The sequence below is a fragment of the Protopterus annectens genome, chromosome 5.part0 (assembly GCF_019279795.1).
Source record: "Protopterus annectens isolate FY-2018-M chromosome 5.part0, PAN1.0, whole genome shotgun sequence".
In the NCBI taxonomy this organism is placed as follows: domain Eukaryota; kingdom Metazoa; phylum Chordata; order Ceratodontiformes; family Protopteridae; genus Protopterus; species Protopterus annectens.
In genome coordinates, this window is record NC_056735.1 from 1465344334 (window position 1) to 1465366127 (window position 21794).

Below are 21794 nucleotides of genomic sequence, written 5' to 3' on the forward strand. Positions count from 1 at the left end.
CCAAACATTCCACTTATGCTGTGCTGATGAGGTCAGTAAAAATGTCAAAATATGCATGCCCACAACTAGTGGGGTTTGGTTTTATTGGTCCAAGTGTATCTATAAAGTGAAAACTCTAGCTTGACTTGGCTTTTTTGCAGTTTTGCTTAATGGTTTGTCTGTGTGACCTTTTCATCCTTTGGTTTGGATCATAGCGTATTTAAGGCACAGTGAAGACTACGATATCAGACTGTTGTATTGAGCATGCCATCTGAGACAGACACTAGTTGGGATTTGTATTTTATCCTCCCGTCCTTTACGTCTTTTCTAATTACTTCACTTTCTTCACCCCACTTACAGTTTGCTCTTGTCTCAGAGTGACAGTCAGGCACCTTTAGCCCAGGGAATAGCCCTATGGCCCGTTCATTCCCTAAAGCGGTGAGAGTGAGGTGAAAGGGTGATAGGAAACAAGCCATTCTGCCAGATTATGTAGACTCCCTTCCTAATACCCCTGTAGATACTAATTGCCATGGTAGCTCTTTCGAACTCCACAAGTGCTGCATACCATGAAGGATCGTGCAAGCCTCCACTCAGATGTCATTCCACTGGCTTAGTTCTATGCACCTTAGGCAGCACGTGGTGTACAGGTCCATTCTTCATCATTGAACAGACCTCCATGTAGGTATCACTCAAGCAGTGAACTAAAGTTTTCGCCCTGCCACCAGGATAGGTAAGTTGGCAACAACTTCTCATTCCCATTGTCCCCATCTCTCCAGTGACTGTAACAGAAGTTAAACATGGATCAGCTGAGTCATAGTTCGGGCTTCATCACTCTCTATCATGGTGTGGGTCCCACTAGTTAGTGTTTTGTCAGATTTCAGTACCCTTTTTATGATTTTAGGCACTCATTGGACACAATTTGTCAGCAGAGTGGAGTAAATGCTACTCTTTCACAGGAGATTAATTCTGATAGTTCCTCAATTTGTGTGTGTGTGTGTGTGTGTGTGTGTGTGTGTGTGTGTGTGTGTGTGTGTGTGTGTGTGTGTGTGTGTGTGTGTGTGTAGAAAAGGGGGTATTCTGCTTTCTTTTCTTGTTTCTGAAACAATCATGTGTCCTATTCTAAACTTTTGAAGCTTCTATATGTTCACTGTTATCAAAGACGTTTCTTTGTGATGTCTGTTCATTTCTTCTGCCACTTGTTGATTGAGGAGATGTGATGTGTCTTTTTGACTTCTGGGACACCAATGCCATTTCATATTTTGCCTGGGCCTCAAACCCTTTTCCTTCTTCTCCCTTCCCTTGGATCTTTCCTCTACACAAACAGCTTTGACCATGTATGTGTGTGTATTTTCTAAAAGCCCCTCATACCTTCAGGCAGCAGTTTTTAGTATTTCTTATGTAGAAGGATTTTTTTCTTGTGGTTTATTTCAGAGGTGGTGCTTTAGCAGGCTTTTATGTTTACCTTCCAGCTCTTCAACCTTTTTAACCCCCCTCCCCCAAGTTGTTACCTGACAGATATTCAGCTGTTTGTTCTCATATTCTGATTCTCTTATGGTGATCCATTCTTTTGGGGGACAAACAAAATGGCATCACATTTGCATGACAGCAGAAGGAAGCAGCCAATCTAGTGTGTCCTTTAAGTGGATATAACCATTTTTCCATTCTGCACTTTCCCCTTACATCTGTTCATTTCTTCACCTGTCCCATATCTTCTTGAATGCCACTATAGATTCCCTATCCACCCCCACCCCCCAGTTCTGGCCAACCATTCTGTTGGCCTATAGTGAAGTACCTTCACAGATCTATGGAGTGGTTGGTCCCATACTCTGCTATGTCTGCTACCTCCTCCACCTTCTATATTCCTGGTAAGGATGGCCCCTTCACAACTACATGACATGACCTTGTGCATTTATACCACACACTCCCAATCTGTCTCTTTCTGTGCTTAGAGAGTAGATCTTTGGCTCCTCTGTTCTCTGGTCACCCCCTTACAAACCACTCACCCTTCAAGTGTCTTTCTTCTGGATTCTTTCTGGCAGCTTGATGTTGCTGACCTTGTATGACCTCCAGAATTGCACAGAGTGGTCAAAAAGAGCAGGAGTGTAACCTGTTTACTTCTGGGGTCTTATCTGAGGATGCACCCTCATATTGTGTGCAGTGCTGTCACTGCCATAACTGTGCTCCTGCTGGTCCAGTCCCGATGTGATCACCCCACCCATTGATAATTTTCCTGTTTTGCTACCAACAGTTCCACTCTCCTAGCTGATAGCGCACACCAAGTTTGTTGTGACCTAAGTGCAGTACTTTGCATTTGTCAACACTGAACCTCAGTTGCCACCTTCTTGTCCACTTGGTCATCCTTTCCAAGCCATTCATATGTTCTTGGGTGTTTACTAGGCTAATGACCACAGGGATCTTTTCAAGCCTAGCCATGCTTCCCAAATGTCTGACAAGTTCTGTTACCATTTACACATTGCCTGTGTCCATTAGAGACATCGGTGTCAAACCAGGGATGAATTTCCTGTTCCCCATCCAATTGTCCAAGTTGTACTTGAATTGGGTTAGAGAGGAACCCTGCTTCACATGGATGGGGAGCCTGTTCTATAGATGAGGATACATACCTGTCTCTCCAGCAGTCTTTTATATCACAGGTAAGGAGTCGTTAGACTCTCCTTCCCATCAGGCACTGCTGTGTCTGTATCTGTCATCAGTGCAGAGATTCAGATGTTCTCTGTTTTCTAAGATATGTCTGAAGTAAGAATAGTGAAGAGAATTTGATCATGACCAGCCCTTGTTTTACTTAATCACTTTTCCGATTCCTGGCATTGTCCTTACCAGCACAACTCTTTAGCAATGCAGCATTCCCCATTCATCAATCACTTTCTTAGTTCCTGATATTTTCCTTCTTAATACAACTGTGTCCAACCTCTAACCATGCAGGAATCTGGGTCCTTAATCTCAGTCAGCCCCACACACAATTTACACAGTTTACAAGGAGCCATTCATGTGAGGACATGTTACAGAATTTGAAAAGTGAAAGTAGACCACATCTATTGATACTTCCACCTGTCCAGTTCTCCTGTAACCCATTCGTAAGACTGGATCACACTTGACTAACAGCTCCTTTCTCCATGAATCTGTTGGTTGTTGTTGTGTAGGTGGTTCTGTTGTAGGAAAGTGGCCAGCTTTCTTGTTGGGATGCTGTCCACAAGTTTTCTTGCCACGTTGGTTACAGTGACAGGCCTGCAGCTCACTGATTTTTTCCTACTCCCCTCTCTTGTAAAAGGGTACCAATCTTGCTGCCTTCCATTTCTCAGACACATCTGCAGTGGCCACTGATCTGTTAAAGATCTCTATGATGGAATCTGCCAGCACACTGGCCAGTTTTTCAGTAACCTGGTGCCCCTCTTGCATTGTCTTACCTTAGGGCAGCCAGTTACTCATTCAGCTTCTCTTCCCTCTCTGCCCTAGTATTTGTCTGCTGCCGGCATGAGCGATGAGAGTATAGTCTATCATGAAATACTGAAATACTTGACATGATAATTGAGGCCAAATGTTCGGTTTGGACTTAGGCTGATGGATTTGATGTGCATGTTTAATATGAAATCAGAGTCCTTGTTGACCCCTAATAGTTTTGTATAGCTGACTGCATCAAAAAGGCAGCCATAATAAGAGATTTGTGTTTGGGAAGGCTTGTGAGTATGGATGCCACTGTAGTGAAATACTATACTTTGGTTTCAGCTGCATTAAATTGAAGACCAGATACCACTGGCTAGTGATCGACTTTGGAGAAAGAGTTGTGAAGTTAGGACTTGATGTCAGAAAGGGAAGAGACTGTTTAAAATATTGTAAAATCATCAATATATTACATAAATTTGAAAGGAAGATGGTGGGAGGTCATATCTGACAAAAATGGTAAAAAGGAGAGACAGAAACACTGAGCCTTGCAGAACTACTAACAGATGCAAATTAAATTTGCATCACTAAATACAGGGTGCTGCAGTAAGTTGGCACACAAACAATAAAGATGCCCAGAACTCATTTATCAGTGGTAACAGATAAAGAGTCTTATGTTAGACCACACTGGCAATTCTGCTGTAGCTGTAGATTTTATTTTTTATTTTATTTGTTTATTTATATATTTTTTGGGGGTGATACCTTAAAGGCCTTCCTTTCAAAGAAGTATTGTAAAGTATTTTTACAAAATTTGGCAACATTTACTCACTAGTGCAAATCTCCAAATGTCTTCCTTGATTTTGAGATTTTACTTCCTATCAAGCAAAAATTGCCTTATGTTTGGTATGTCTCAGTATGCTGCCCCATTTCATAATTTATTTAACATTATTTACTACCATGTATGGGGCTGTACTTTTATCATTATTGTACTGCATTGACAAAGTGGACCTACAAGAGCATTTCATTTAGATTAATAGTAGTACAGCTCCCAGAATAAAATAAGAAAACAAGCATTCGGTGGTGTATTATTTTCTACATGGAGTACAAAACCTTTTAATGCAAATTATTGTTTTAAATGTATTTTGAAGATCAGTATATGTTCTGATTTTGCCTTTGAAACCCATATATAGATCAGCAAGTATCTGCAAACAATAGTAAATGCTCAAAGAAGAACTTGGTCTTGATGCAGTTAAATGCCTTTTCCCTAGCTTTTAACAAAGAGAATGTCAAAACTGTAATAAAAATAACATTGCATTAATATCAGATCCTTCTTTTTGTCTTTTTACTGTGTTCTTGTCACTGTAAATTGTGTTACACTATTAACCTGGCTGCCACTGCTTTAAGGGCATTTGCATCTTGTAAGAAGGGACTACCTGTAAGACATTACATTCTCATCTGAGATAAAATTAGGAGGGATCTTTTCACGGGGGTTGTTGTTGTATTATCTTTTATAGCTGCTACTACATCTTGTATACTTTTAGTTAGACCCCATGTGAAAATCTTGCAGGGGGGCCTTTAGAGTGTTCTCAAACCTGATACCTCATACCACACTGTCTCCCTATCTGGAGTGCTAATAAGTGCCATAACACTGAGTATTAAAAACCAGATTACATTCACTAAATCACTGTGTGCCTCCTCTTAATGTAGGGGTCTAACTTCAGGAATTTTACAATATTACTTCAGGAATGTTACAATAAAGCAGTCCTACTCAGACTGGATTATTCATACTATGCCACTGCGATGGAGCTCTTCTGCCTGCTTTGCAGAGGCTGTAGCATTTTTTGATGTTTCCACAGCCAGATTTTCTGACGGTTCCATCTGACAGCTGTGCAGTAATTTAGTGCACATGCAAGCTGTAATCAGTAGATAGTGCAATCTTTGCAGCTTCAGCAGAAAATTTCTATGCTGAACATTTCTTACATAGCAGCTCAACACTTTTTTTATGCTAAAATTTGATTTGCACTCTTTACTAAAATGTGTATAGTTTCTTTGCAGTAAGCAGTGCACACCTTTCCTAAGGACTAAATTGGGTGCCGGACAAAATACCGATGTTAGCAGAAGAACTTAACCTGTAGTGGACTTTTGTCTTCAGTGAACTAAGCTATTTAGCGCCAATATTTGTTGTCAACATTGTCATTGTTGCCAGTTTAGTCTTCACTTTAATGGGGTTGTATTTTGTTATGTTCTTAAGTGATATTAGCTTTTACATCTCACTGCCTTCCTCCAATCCTTGAAACATTTTGTTATTGCTGTCATTTTATTTTAATTTTAAAACGTTGGTATATTTGTCATACTGCTGCGGGAATATCAAGGTGTCCATAGGGAATATTAGCTGCAGTCACTGTATACGTACTGCTTCTATATCTGTAACAAAAATGATAAAACTTGCTTTCTGTCCAGAAGCACCAGTTATACTAACCTGACCTCTATTTCTCAGTAGTAGAAAAGAAAGTACAGGTTTGTGCTTCAGCTTTAAAGAGACAGTGATGCTGCTAGGACATTGCTATGGGCTGATTAGGCTGTAGGGTATCATCATGACGTAACAACTTTACAAGAAAACATCAGTTATCTGGTCTTCATTCCCTTGTTCCAGAACTGAGAAGATACTAATCCCTCAGCTTGTCTTTCAGGTGCCTAAGGGGATACTGTCCTTGTTCTGTCTGATTTCTGGCTGTCATCAGCTTGTTTCAGAAACAGTGCACCTTTCCAGAAAAAAATCATATGTGCTGAAGCAGTGTAATAGTGAAATAAAGTAAACAGCATATGTAGCCAAGCATCTTCATTCAGTATATAAAGGTTTGGATCTTAGTTGCTTTTTGATTTTGGAGTTTAATGACTTGTATTTTGAGATACATTTTTTGAGGCTGAATGCTGCTCGTAGTCTTTGAAATTCAAAATAAAACAGTGTATGTAGTATTAGTTTTTGAGTATTTTTAGAAAATGGTATTCTTCTTGCTAAAGAAGATGACAGTGTGCTAGAGTTGTTAATAGCCGATCAAAAAGATAGTATCCCTTAACTTACTTTGAGAAGTACTATACAGTTAGTGGCACACTTGATTACATCTTCCTTGTACTTTTCCATTTGTTTTTTTCTTAAAATCTCAACCTTTTATACTCTGGGCATGAATGCCTACATTAACTTGGACATGGTAGTCCTGCATCAAGGTTAAGCGGGATGTACAGTCCCAAGGCACCAGTTTTTCTGGTAGACCATACATTTTGGTAGTTTTTGTAAGGTGAATCACAGCAGAGTTCTCATTTTCAGTGCCTAAGAAGTATACTTACAGGTGTTTATTGTAGAGATCACTGCAGCACCGTTTGAAATGCTGTGGAATCAGCTCTGAAGGGACAAGACGTATCTAGACTTCCACATCTCGAGACATTTCTAGAGTAGAACTTATCTCCCATGCTAAAGACATCCGTAAGACTTCTTGCTATGGAGAAAGAATGGCATGCACCATCTTTTATTTTGCTGCAACAATGGGATAGTTAGTTTGCCTGTCACTCTCATCCATGTGACTTAAAGAGGTTTATTGTAGTGATGCAGCATTTTCAGTTGACCTCCTTGCCCTTTAGTCTTCCCACCGCACCCCCCAATATTTAATAAATGCTTACCTTCAGTTCTTTCTCACCTCATATTGAAGAATCGACATACATCCATACCTTAACGACTTGGCCAAGGCAGGTACAACTACCCAGGTGAGGCAATGGCAAAGAGATGTTAGCCCTCATATATACACTTTGGATATTTAAGTCATCATGGAATCCCAAGGGGAGTCCATGCTTGCCATTTCAGAAGGCATGCCATTATTGTCTGGAATTTGGCCATTAAACAAACTATAACTGCCTGCCTCTTACATCCCCTTGGCTCACAACTAAGCTCCACAGTCTTCACAGAAAATGACTCTATAAAGGAGGATCCTATAAACAAACTTGCTTGCTTCTCCATCAGTTGATTCACAAGTCAGGAAATCCCCCTTTCATTTTATGTTCCACTGCCTAATAGCTTTTAGGAAAAATAGATAACAGAATCTCAAATATGAGCATGACTCTCTTGAGCATGAAAAGTGAGTTTATTTTATAATAACATAAAAACAACAGAAAATACATCTTTTTCCTAGAATAGAGTATTATTATTTTTGGTTTACAGCTCATAGAAATGTACCATTACTATGATTCAAATACATACTGTGCATGTCAGCCTGAAACGGTTTCCAAAATACATTCTTTTTGGCAAACCAGAACATCCATTTGGCTGTATTAGACTGCTGGTGGTGCCTAGCAGTAAAGTTCCATCTGTGCACGAAGCATGTCACCGTCAATGAGACACACACCTGATGACAGCATTTTTCCCTAGTGTACGAGATGTGATATTCTTCATGCCCTACAATCCTGATGCAGTTGCACAACCTACTATACCAGAGCCAGCTGTGCATGTACATCCACTACACATCTTTGTCTCATATTATAATGTGCTGCATAAGATATTCAATGCCCTTAGTACATACACTTGCATTTCTTGTGCCTTACCCCCGTTACATCTGTATAACAATGGCTGTAGTCTAGGTTACACTACACTCTACAGTGCACATTGCATCACAATACATACAAGGCCCTTAGTGATATCATGGGGTTTTCTCCAGCTGTGCCACACTTTCACTGAGTGCAGACTACACTGGCAGTGATATGTTTACACTAAAATCAGATGGGATATTCAATGAGCTTTTTCAAGTGCATGGGTTGCTGCATTGTTGTGGGAGGGCACCTTTCAGAACTCTCTACACATCTATATTTATTTCAAAGATATTTCGAATTATCATTAAAACTATAGTAATGTTTTTGTAATGTCAGCGGTTTTAGGCTGTGGTTTTAAACAATCGTTATGTTGAGTTTAAACATTTCTGCTCTTTACGTTAGCATTTATTAAATTCTTTCTTGAGAAATGTGACACTTTGCACTTGGAATACAAGAATATAGGTTTATTTACCCGAAAAAAAATGAAGTAATGTGGGATTTATAAGGGATGTATGCATAAGCGTATGTCATTGCACTCCTGTGAAAGACCCATGCTGGAATATCACAGGGATAGAAGAAAGTTCTGCTTGTGCAGTTTTTGGATGGGAGGTAACACCATTGAAGTGGATATATTGTTAGTGACATCTCCTTGAAGATCTTCTGTTGTGGTAAGAATACTCAAATGCAGCTGTACTATCTGCTTCTTTTCTAAAACCTTGGACTTTAAGGAAACCAGCACAAAGTCAGAGTTACCTACACTGAATGTTGTGTAGCTGTCTTTATTGCCTTTAGCCATAATTTGCTTACTGGCTCTTATTTCTGTGCTGTTTTCTTTTAGCATCCCATATGGAAGTGAGTGAATGACATGATACTTGATTATGCAGATTTTCAATGCAATCCAGAGGCATTGGGGTGGTTAAGTACCTTGCCCAGAATTACAGAATGATATAAATGTAGTCTGTGTGAATTATACCCAGGTCAATTGGTTGTAACAAGTTTATTCGCAGCTATCTTCAGTGACATGTAGTACGTATTGTGAATCCCATTTATTATACATAAATATTCACTACAACTTGGCTTATTTATGATATATTATTTCTTATAGTTAGTGTTCTCTTTCTTATAGTTAGTATTCATTTTGCTTGTTGTGTATGCATTTCAACAGTCTCTGTGTTAGGAACGACATCTACCCCACCATAACTGTCTGAAATGTTTTGCTGAAATATTTGCATTCAGATTCTTCCAACTGAAGATGATATTAAAAGGCATTGAATGATGATAGTTGGAATTTTTATGAATAATTTAAATCTGGTCTCTTCCCTCGTTACTCACACCTAGTAGTTCCTTTCAACTTATTTTTTTCTGTTTTTACTAAACAGAAAATGCTGCTGCTTTAGAGGAACTCCTGAAGGAACATCAGAGCAGAGAACTTGCTGCTAACCTATTTGCAGCTGACAGGTAAGAGGTTTTGCTTAATTTAATTATGTGTTTGTTTGTGTGTACGTATATATGTTTGTGTGTCTGTTTACTTCTCTGCTTATTTATATATAATCTGATAAATGCAAAATATGTATCATAGCAGCCACATTACAATATAAATGGAAGACGTTATTCTGACAAGACTGCTGAAACTGAATCAATGATCAAGTTAGTTTTCAGTGGATACAGTAAGACAGCTTAGGATCAGAATGTTAAAGGAAGTAGCTGCCTGTTAGTATGTTGAAAGTTAAAAAACGAATGCATAAAAGGTACGTGTTTAGGGTCAGAAAATATGGTGATTTGTTGTGACATTAAATGAAAAATGCTTGAACAGCAGAAACTCTCTCAGTGTACATTTTGTCCCACTGCATGGCGGAAGAGTTGAATCACATGATTAAGCTAACAAACCATACCAGTGGCAAAATTTTATTAAAGCACTATAATGGGCAAAAAGTGAAAATTAGACATTTTCATCTTATCTTGATCATCTATACAGCATAACTGTAACTAGAACATTATTAGCAAATATTTTTTAATGTTTTTCTACTCCAAAATCTGCTGATTTAGACGGACATATAGATGCTTTTCTTTTATTTTATTCCTTTCCCACAGTGCACTTTATGTCCCTGGAAAATTACATTATTGAACTTCCCTCTTTTAGGACTTTCTGTCTTAGAATGAGATTTTTGTTTTTCTTGCTCTGCTGTACCTGTCTGACTGGAAAGGGACCCTTGGGTGCAAACTACTTAACTAAATAAAAATGTAACCTTCTGTAATGTTCAAGTAACAAGTAAATGTGTTTATTTTCCCAGAGTGTGAATGCAGCTCCTTAGACACAACAACTGCCTCAGTAGAGTCTAGAGTATAGACTGATCTCCAAAAGTCCAGACCTGGATAATATACTGCATGGTCCACTTTAAGAAAACAAGTGTACATATTAAAAATGCACTGGAACATAACCACTGTAGTAGCCTTTTTAAATGCGGTCTTTATTTCATATCTGTGCATTTTTGCCTCCTCTTTCATTTTGTAGGTTACCAGCTTTACCTGCACTGGCACCATTACCACACCTATGCAGACATGCTCACCATTTGCACACTGTCCAGACACCTGAAGTTGGGACTTGCTGTACCCGTTGCTCCCAGAAAAAGTGGCCAGAGGTACTGTTGTGTCCAGAAGTCGCTGCTGCTACTGCTGCATCTCTGAAACCAGTGAAACCAGTTAGCAAATCCAGCAGACCAGGAGAAGTCACCCTTCTGTCGATTGGCAGGTTAGTAACATTAGTGTTACATTTTTTTTTATTTTTAGAACTCATGAAAATTTCAGATTTTTCTTTAATTGGTTACATATAACTAGAACACTATATTCTCATTGAATTTATTCAGAAAGAGGTTCTGGAAATGTCCTGAAGTGAAATGTAGTCAAATATTTGTAAATATTGTATACAGAGGTCAGTAGAAGTAACCAGAGCAAGCCAGCTCTGCTGACATAGAGGAAGAAAGTCCAAACTCTGGTCCAGGTGATGTGACTTTAACTAGTGGCTTGGGCACTTAATAGCACTGGCTGGTAGGATGAGCAGTCCCAGCCTGGGGAGAAGGGAAGGGTAATGCAACCTGTTTGCACTACCAGTGTTCCTCAGAGAAAGGACAGCAATTTAGATAGACAGATTTGGGGAGTAAACATTAAGGCCACTAATGCACCAATGGGTGATAGCCTTCATAGTGAGTATACAGAAGTGCTGGCTCACATGAGGTCATTGTGAGCCATTATGATTCTGAGGGAGGGTAGTGTTATTCTGTCCTAAATGTTCTCAGGTACATGCAAGAGCATATAGCAGCCTCCGAATGATAGTCCTCCCTTAAACAGCTGTCGCCTTAGCTCTGCATGAAATCCCTAGAGTAAAAGAATGAATGTGCATTGTCAGATCATTTGGAGACTTGACAACTGACAGGCACAGGAGCAAAAATCACCCAGAAAAAAACAATTGATAGATAGATGGCTAGGAAGATAGATAATCAGATAGATACGTAGATAGATGAGTTCATTGGTGTATTCTAGGCAATGGGTCCCGTAAACAATTTGGAGTCAAGACACTACAGTTCTCACTACCTGCTATCTCTATCCATAAGGGTCTGAGGAGTTAGACTAGGGGTGAATTTATGGATCCTCACTAAGTCATCCAGGATGTTACAGAGTTACTTTGTTTGATTTGGAGTTGAAGCTTATTCCTAGGTAGGAGATTCTTTGGGAGAGATGTCATTCCTAGAATGGTTATTTGTGAGGTCCAGTAGAACAGGGTCATTAGCAGCCCTGTTGCCAAGGCTGAGGTCACTACTTGGGAGTCTGTAAGAGATGTAGTAGAATGACAGGGCTTTTAGACACTCTTTGCAGCTTAAGGACCTCATACCTAAGATTTTAATTGGTCAGGTAATACTTGTGTCTTTTTCTAGCTGGGCAGTGTACATGTCAAAGGGCACACTAATTTTATTGCAAGTCTATTAAGGGAGTATATAGTTAGAACTGCAGCTAACGTGAAACAGCATTGTTGCAACATTTATTCGTTTGTTTATTCAAAAGGTAGCCTTCAGTGTTTACCATTGAGTGGCTCTCTGGCCCTAACTAGGATTTGGGGAGCAAGTAAGTTTTGTATCAGTAAGTACATAAATAGGGAGCAAGTAAGTTTTGTATCAGTAAGTACATAAATAATCCCTGTCTTATTTTTTATGGAGTCATTAACCTATAATCTTAACTTAATGAACCCACTACAGCAGATAGAGCTCTTTTTCATTTCATTTTATAACCTTTTTATGCATTTCCTAAAAATTTTGAGCTTCTTTTTAGTCAGGATGTGCATGCTTTTTTTAGCCCCACCACAGCTTCAATGCTCAGTCATTAATCTGCAAGTGTTTTCCTGTAATTTCTAGTTCTTTCAAGTGACTGACACAGTTCATTTGGCTACCCAATAAATGTCACAAGAAAACATCTTCATTTGGTACTTATTTGAGCATAGAATTTCCAACAGTACCAGTAGTCACCAGATAATGATTTTACATGAGATTGGGCTACAGTGTTGGTGTTTTGTTTGTTTTTTTGCAAGAACCAGCTTGATGGCTTATCTTAAGATGAGAAGCAGGAATACAAAAGGTAAGGGACTCTTTGAACACATGTCTGTGTTTAGATGTGGCTCCCCTTTCATGGCCCACCAGTGGGTCACCATCCCATAGTGAGATTTTAAGTAGAATTCTTGGCAGAAAGGCCCATGGTTGCCTTCTCTCCCTCAACGAGGGAGACACACTCCCCTGAAGTGCACAAGGAGTGAGCCTTCATATCCCAGGACATAGTTTTGTGTATGAATTTAAGCCCAGGAAGATTTTTGTTCTTTACACTACCCCCTAGAGGTTGACCACTTGCTGGAGAAGGTATAGTTTTTCATTAGGCTATCCTGAATATGTTCTTATCTCAGACTGTTTAATATGTGCTAGATGATGACTCAGAGACTGCATCAGAGACTGAGTCAACAGTTACATTCAGTACCAGCTGCAGACCCTGCATAACTTTTTCAACACTTTGTGTTGCCCTGTCGGGTATCTTCTGCCCCTTCTTCCCCAATACATGAGTGGCATAAGATTTTGTCCAAGGATGCTATTTGGGCATGATTGTCTCTCTTCCCTCATGATTTTTTTACTGTGGTGACATTTGAAAGGTTTAAGCTCTTGTGCTAGAGACTGACAACGGTAATGTGTCTTCCTTTCCTGCTAGCTCTCCTCCTTAGGACCCCTTCTTTGGAGTAGCTGTCAGACATACGAAATTCACCTTGAAATGACCATTTGTCCCCATTTTCTCCCCTTACAACTTGTCTTAGAACTTTAGGGATGCTGTGATTGATGCTTTAAACCATTTGGATCAAGGTCTTTCAATATCCAGCCATTATATCAAACCCTTATGCCACTGAAAGGACTTTTGGTTCTTCTTAAAAAGAATCCAAAGACAGATTTTTTTTCTTTTTTACTCTTTGCATGCTTTCCCATTGAATAGCAGCTGCTTTGTATTTCTCCAATTACTCCTAACTTAGTGTCCTCTGTACTAACCCCTGGGATGGGACCACTGCAGAAATACTGCTGTGTTACATACACTGTCCTTGTACACCAGGCATTTTTTGCTGTTCCCTCACTGGGCAGAGCTGCTTGATGTCTCACTTCACTGCACATAGTGTTGCCTAGCTCCAGACCCCTATACTGAATTCAGTGGCTACCTGACATACAATTACAGCACTGCCCCTGTGAATGGGAGAGTTCTAGATCACAGGCATAATCCCCACCTTCCCTACTATAATTGGCAAGGCAACAATTACCACTCCTTCTCACCCCTCCCCACACAGCTCCTCTAGTACCTGAGTTGATAATGAAATGTGGGTCTTCTGTGTCACACTCAAGGCTCAAACTCTGTCTGTGATAGAACTAGGCAGACAGATTTTCATATTGTTTCTTATGCCCAACCTGTGTTTTAGAATTCCATGTTTGTTGCCATGCTTCCTGTGCCTCCTTCACAGACAACAAGTTTAACCAAATAATGTATATGTCTGCCAGTTTATATTTGTTGGTACTTAAAGATATGTCTCTTATGTCTCATAATTACTGTACTTCTCTTCCAAAGCATTCACTGGAAAGATTGCTACACAATCCTATTTGGTAAACGTCTTAAGTAGTCAGTGAGGGCCACCTAGAAAAGAATTAAAATGCTTCGTGCTGTCTTCCAATGAGGTCTCCTCTAAGTGGACTTCTTATCTGGACCCTCATCAGTTGATACTAGGCTGCACTAGGCTGTCAGGGCTCATTCCAATATGTTTATTTAGTTATTTTTTGTTGACTGGGTTATTCCTATTAGGCTAATAGCTTCTTTTCAGGGGAGACTCAAGGTGGTGTGTATACTACTGGGCAATTTGGCCAGAGCATTTGTGAACTTCCACATCTCAGCTTTGTTGTAAGTGGGACCTATTTTCCTTTCCAGGTGCAGAAGTGGTCCAGAAGAACAGGTCAACAGATGTAGTGAGAAGGAGATAATGGAGTGGTCAGAAACATGGAAGAGAAAGCCAATACTGAGACCAGAGAATGCATGCAGGATTCTGAGGAGATGTTTCAAAGAAGTCTTTCAAAAACAACAAAATGAAAAAGCAAAATGACAGACTCTGGAAACACTCAATATAAAATTATACTTTAATATTCCACAAGTGGAGCATTAACTTGTGGAATATTACAGTACAGTTTTATATTGAGCATTTCCAGAGTCTGTCATTTTGCTAAAACAAACCTTCCTCAGTGTAATACAAAAAAGTTTCAAGAAACCGTCTTTTAAAAGGGGAACAAGACACAGTCAACCAATCACAGTCATTAGGCAATAAAATGCTGATGATCCTTAAAGTTAAATGTTAATAAAATAACATACATTGAAAACTACACAATATAAACTACATTCTAAATCTACTGTACAGACCTCCTTTAGACAACGTAGAAATTTTGGTTAATACAAATTCTGTTGAACGGAATGTACAACATCCTTCATCTCCTCCCATGCTTCAGAATACCACCAGAGAACTGTTGCCTTAGGCAGTAGAGAAGCCATTGGAGGAGCTTCCTCCAATCAGAATACCATCAGTGGGAGAACTGTTGCTTTAGACAGTAGAGAGGCTATTGGAGGAATCTCCTCCAATTCACCTATTGCTGTGCAAGATTTTCAGCGTCCACATTTAGCTCTGAATTTTTATTTACTGGAGAAAATAGAAGTAAGGCAGTGAGCATCCTCAAGAAGAAGAAGAAAAGGAAGAAGTGGAGAAGAGAGAAGAAATTACAGTGGTCCGGAGACCTGCAGCCCTTCTACCAACCTGAGATGAGTATTGAACGGACAGTAGTTAATTTGTCTAGTTTGACTTTATCCGAAGATGATTATTCTCCCCTACAAAAGGGGCTCAGTTTTATTCCCAGTGATTCTTTGGAAGAAGGTTTAACAGACTTAGTTATTTGTTCATAACTTGAACTTTAAGTTAATTTTTAAAAATGATAATACTGTTAATAATATGCTTAAGAGATCAAGCACTTTTATAGCACTGTGTGCCCCAGTTATTACTGCTTTCCATAATATTTCTGAGCAGCAATTACGTGACCTGTATGTGAGTAAATGCCATGTTAAAAAGTATAATTTAAGAGTTAGTGAACATGAGGCTCGTATTAAGTTACAAAACAACAAGGATATTGTGTAAAGCAGGCGGATAAGGGTGGCACCCTTGTTACATTAGATAATGATATGTATCAGACATATGCAATAAAACTACTTTAGAAAAAAATAGTTGTAATACTCTACAGACTATTATACATGGTGTAAGTAGTCTTATATATGAATTGCAGCTGTCCAGTGATATCACACTAGATAGTTTCAATTATTTAATGGTCTCATGCCCTAGAGTTCCCTGATATATGGCTTACACAAAATACATAAAAACCTACAAAGGTCATCAATGAGGCTCATTGTTTCAGGGAAAGGATGGTGACTGACCCTGTCTGTCTATATTTAGAATTTGTTTTAAGTCCTTTTTTGGATTAAGTTCAAAGTTGTATAAAAGACACAGGTGATTTCTTAGATAAAAAGTGTTTCAGTGGTATGCTGTGAATTCCTTGACTGACTTCTACATTGTTACTTTAAGTATCACTTCACTTTTCACTGTAATACCTAATGAATATGGTATTGATGTCATTAGATAATTTTTATGTGTTAAAATTAAATGTACTGCAAAAGAAGTTGAGACAATCTGTTCCCTACTAGATATCATGCTACCCAGTAATGTGTTTTTATTTGAAAGAGAACTGTATTACCAGAAGTTTGGTATGGCTATAGGAACGTCTGTAGCAAACACTTATGCTAACCCATCTTTGAATTATTAGGAGAATAATTTTATTTATACAACAAGTAGATGTAGTCAATATATAACTTTCTACAATTGTTTCATAGATGATGTGTTTTTGATTTGGACAGGTGACGCACAAACCCTGTTAAAATTTATAGAATATTTAGATACAACTACTAAATTCCTAAGATTTAAAGCTAACCACTCTAAGGAAAATATTTGTTATTTAGATATTTTACTAATGAGAATGATATTATAGAAACTAAAGTCCACAAAAATGATGTGCAAACAAACATTTTTGCACAGGGGTAGTATGCATTCTCTCAGTATGTGTTTAATCCATATTAAACACATACTGAGAATGCATATATACAAATCCCATATCCCACCCGCCCCACTACCTCTACACTTATAGCCATAATACCACTCCCACTTTTACAGAGCCCAATCAGCTTTTCCCACCCTACTTCACACCATAATCATCCTCCCCTCCCATCTCTTCTAGTACCCATCCCCTCACCCCTCCTCAACAGTTATCATTACTTGGATTACTCCATTCAACTATCCGCTAAACGTTATATCCTTCCTGAGCTAAACACCAATTTATCATTATGCTTAATAAACCTGCATCCTTCATAACCCTAACATTTTCCCTTCTCACCCTATCCTGTATTAACCTTTTCACAAGTCCCCCTAATACAAATCACTCTCCCCCCTTTCATACTACCTGTCTTTACCCTATACAGTACAAACATCCTGCAACCTTCATATCCCCCTACATATACTCCTTCAATAATGTCTCCTTTTTCCCTATAAACTTATTTCTATCTACAGATATTCTACTCCAGTGCCAGTTAACTTTATTCCCACAGACTACCTGACCCACAAACCATGTACTAAGCACTCAATATACCTTTTTTTCCCACATCTGACAACTCATTACCATCCTTCTCTCTGGCAACATTCATCCTAACCCCAGTCCCTCTTCACTTCCCAAGTCTAATTCTCTCCTACTTACTCCCCCCTCAACCAAAAAATCCCTTCTTTACACCACATTGACCACTCAAAGCTTATGCAACAAAATCCCTAACTTCCATGCCTGGCTGTTTCATAATCAGCCTGATATCCTGCCCATCTCAGAAACTTGGCTGAAACCCCATATTAAAGACTCCAAAATAATCCCCTCAACTATTATATCATTAGAAAAGACAGAACCCATAAGAAAAGGGGTGGAGCCACTCTCCTCTATTCCTCCTCCCTTTCAGTTACTCCTTATGCTAAACTTTTGCCAATGCCGAAATAACTATGGGCCTCCTTCAGCTGAATAGACACAAGCATATATGCTTAGCCACTATCTACATTCCTCCTGGAGACAATATCCCCATTCTTAAGGATATTCTCTCCTGGTTCTCCTCTAATATTACCAACAAGACCATAACTCTTGGTGATGTTAATATTAACTCGACCACCATTCAATCTCCTACAAACTCCTCAAATATAAACCTATATAACTTCTCACAACTCCAGGGATTACTCCTGCAGTAGTACCCTTGACTTGATTCTGGTCTCCCACCCCCATTACATCTCAGATAGCGGTACCCTTCCTGACTCTCTCAGTGATCAAATTCCCTGTTTCGCTCATTGCCTTCCCTCCCCTTTACAACTATCCTACACTTATATCTCTGCTTGCACCCTACTCGCACCCTAAAAAACTTAAACCCTGACAGCTTCTCTAACTCTTTGAATTCTATAAACTGGAGCCCTTTAAAAACCCTCTCCCTGGAAAATGCTGTTTCCTACTTCAATACAGCATTCTTAAACCTTCTAAATATTTTTGCTCCCCCATAACAAAAAGAATTAAAAGCAACACTGTCCCCTGGTTAACCAAAGAGACTACAACCATAGTGCATCTCCAAGACAAAGCCTGATAATACTACCAGAAAAATAAAACTCCCAACTCCCTGAATGAATACAAACTACTTCTTAACAAAGTTAAAAAAAGTATTGTAGCCGACCATAAATCATACTTCTCCTTGCTTCAAAACAACCATAAAACAAACCCCAAAAAGTTCTGGAAGGGTATCACCTCCCTCCTTAATCCGAGTAAAAAGGAAAACCCTTGCCCTGACCCAAATGCCACCGACCTGGCCTTAGCCACCCAGTTTAATTCCTTCTTAATTGAATCCATATCCAAACTAACATCATCCTTCACCGATAATTCCACATCCTCCTCTCCATCTTCTCTCATTCCTTCTTTCCCTAACACTACCACCCCCCATTCCTTACCCTTCTCTGTCAAACCCATCCCTACATCTACCATTAAAAAACTCCTTTTGAAATTGAAACCATGCTCCATCGCCCCTGACAACATCCCTTCCAACTTTCTAAAACTAGCTGCCAATGCCATTGCTTTCCCCATCTCCATTCTAATAAACCGGTCAATCCAAGAAGGCTATGTACTCCAACTCTGGAAAAAAAAGCCTATATTATCCCCCTTCACAAAGTGGGCAACAATAATATTTCCAGTTTTCGGCCTATCGCCATCCTATCCCCTATCTTAAAGGTTCTCGAAAAATGTATCCACTTACAAATTTTACCCTACCCCATCAATAACCAGCTGCTTTCCCCCACACAACACGGATTCAGACCTGGCCACAGTACTACCACCGCTCTCCTCTCCTTCCTTGAATCCATCAATAAAGCTCGTGATTCCGGCTGACTTGTGTCTACCCTCCTTCTGGGCCTTTAATACTATCTCTCATAACCTTCTTCTATCAAAACTCTCTAAAATTAATCTATCCTTCTCTTGAATCAATTGGTTCACTAGTTACATTTCCAACATGCAACAAGCAGTCAAATGGAAAAAAGCCACCTCCCCCTTCCTTAATACTCCTACAGGTGTCCCCCAGGGTTCCATATTAGGTCAGAAGTCCACACAGGATGCAAGAAAGACCGCTGCACGGCAAAAGCACATATAAATCCACACAAATGAAGCCAGCAGCCCTAGGTGTCAGCATAAAAGTAATTTAATACATAAATCTAGAGGGAAAAATCCCTCAGATAACAAATGTACAGACCGGTTTATTTCGACAGAGCCTTCCTCAGTGACACAAGTTTTTTTATATAAAAATCAACTCACAAAGGTTTCAAACACCATATATATATGTAAATGAAAACCAAAAGCACTGCATGATCAGCCTATCAAAATTGGCAGATCATAATTGGTCATTAAGACCAGGTGGAAACATTGCCCCAAGTTTAATTATCCACTTCCTCTCTTTGGAAGTAAGCAATTCATGCCATTTAATTTTGTCCTGACATTTACCCTTAATGTGGTCAATGATACAAAACATGAAGTTGGCTGTGGTGTGTTTTAAACTATGTTTGAATAGTGCATTGTTACTGCGCTTATTCTTGATGTCACTAATGTGTTCTCCAATTCTAAGGCGAAATGCCCTAGAAGTCTTTCCCACATAGAATGCAGAACAAGTACAGGTCACTAAATATATAACCCACCCAGAACTGCAGTTTGCCCAAAAATTAATCTCAAAAATCTCAGGTGTATTCTGACTACTAAATTCTCCAATACGTGAAACCTTATTACAAAATTTGCAATGGCCACATGAAAAACATCCAACTACTGGAGCCCCTGTGAGAGTAGATTGAGTATAGACTTTGGAATCAAACAAGGACTTCTTATAGTGACTCAAATGTGACCCAATAGTACGTCCCCTTCTAAAGGAAAATGAACATCTGTCCCCAAGAAAGTTGTTCAATCTGTTGTCAGCCAAAAGGATGTTCCAATGTCTATCAACAATCTTCATAAAGCCTCGAGTGTTACGTCCATAAGAAGTAACTAGCCTGAGCGGTTGTTTTGACCTGTCGCGATTGTGATCTTTATAGCACAACAAATCAGTTCTATGAAATTGAGAAACCCACTGTTTGGCCATGTGTATAGACCCGGAATGATATCCCCTATGTTTGAATCTGGCAACCAAATCATCACGGGTCTGGACATAGGACCCTTGATTGGAACAAATTCTCCTAGCTCGTAGGAATTGTGACTTAGGAATATTCCGGATGATATGTGGTGGGTGGAAGCTAGTCGCATGCAATAAAGAGTTATATTCCGGAAATTTCCTGAATAGGGTGGTGGATAAAGTATTATCCATATTCCTATGTAATTCAACATCCAAAAAAATTATATTGGACCTGTCAAAACTCATCTTGAATTCTATACCCCATATGTTGTTATTAAGATAATCAAGAAATTCCATGAGATATTGGTCATCAGCCCTCCACACCAACCAACAATCATCCAGGTATCGACGCCACATATCCATTTCACACATATAGATATTGTGACTGGCATCATAAATAATGATCTCCTCGATATAGGCCATAAATAGATCTGCATAAATGGGTGCAAAAGATGCACCCATAGCAGTTCCTTTAATTTGCCAAAAGCACTTATTCTGATAGTAAAAAATATTACTGGTTAGCACATATTCAGTAAGACAAACCAGGAAAGTGTTAAAACCTGGTTTGTATAGTTCAGATCTAGCCAACCAATATTCTAGTGCTTGTAGGCCTGCCCAATGTGGGATGTTGGTATAAAGGGACGTAATATCAAGGGTACATAATAGCCAGTCCGGCTCCAATTGAATATCATTGATAACCTCCAAAAACTGTGTGGTATCTTGAATCCGAGCTCTAATTAACCCTAATAGGGGTTTCAAATAGAAAGTTAAATATTCCGATAGAGGTTCCGTCAAGGACCCATGTCCAGACACAATAGGTCGACCTGGTGGGTTGGTAAGATTTTTATGTATTTTAGGAAGCATATAGAGAAATTGTTTTTGAGGGGACGACACCATCAATTGTTCCTTGGTAGCCTGCTGGATAATACCCTCATCCACTGCTGATGTCAAAAATTCTTCAATCTTACGCTGTAAATTGGGGGTTGGATCCAAAGGCATGGCCATATAATGGTCTCTATTCCCCAACTGTCTCAAGGCCTCCTGATCATATGAATCCTTATTCTGAATCACCACCGCCCCACCTTTGTCAGACTGTGTGATCACCACATTTTTGTTTTTAGCTAACTGATCCAGACTACACACTTCATCCCTGGACAGATTATTATAAGACAGAGGAAAGTCCTTATAGTGATAGTGTAAATCATATAACACATTCCTTTGGAAAACTCCCACCAATTGAGTCATAGGTGGATTAAAAGACGATTTCTTGAATTTAAACTCATGAGATTTATCACTATCACTATCAGCAAACAACAGTTTTAAATTCAATAATCTACAAAAGTTAACCACATCCAGGGCTAAAGAATGTTCAGGTACAAAAAAACCGGGGACAAAGTTTAAACCTTTATTTAATAATGAACACTGTGTAGTAGTCAGCTCAATGGAAGAAATATTATGAACATTAGAAGGGAACATTACTGTGCTGTCAT

At 39.1% G+C, this 21794-nt stretch overlaps 1 protein-coding gene across 1 annotated transcript in view; it reads left to right on the top strand.

Annotated features, from left to right (window-relative positions):
- The window catches only part of RELT (RELT TNF receptor), a 184813-nt gene that overhangs the window by 134620 nt on the left and 28399 nt on the right, over positions 1 to 21794 (top strand). The window contains exons 8-9 of the mRNA XM_044071301.1: positions 9330 to 9408; positions 10463 to 10699. Of these exons, the coding sequence (XP_043927236.1) occupies positions 9330 to 9408; positions 10463 to 10699 (316 nt within the window). The remainder of the gene's footprint in view (positions 1 to 9329; positions 9409 to 10462; positions 10700 to 21794) is intronic.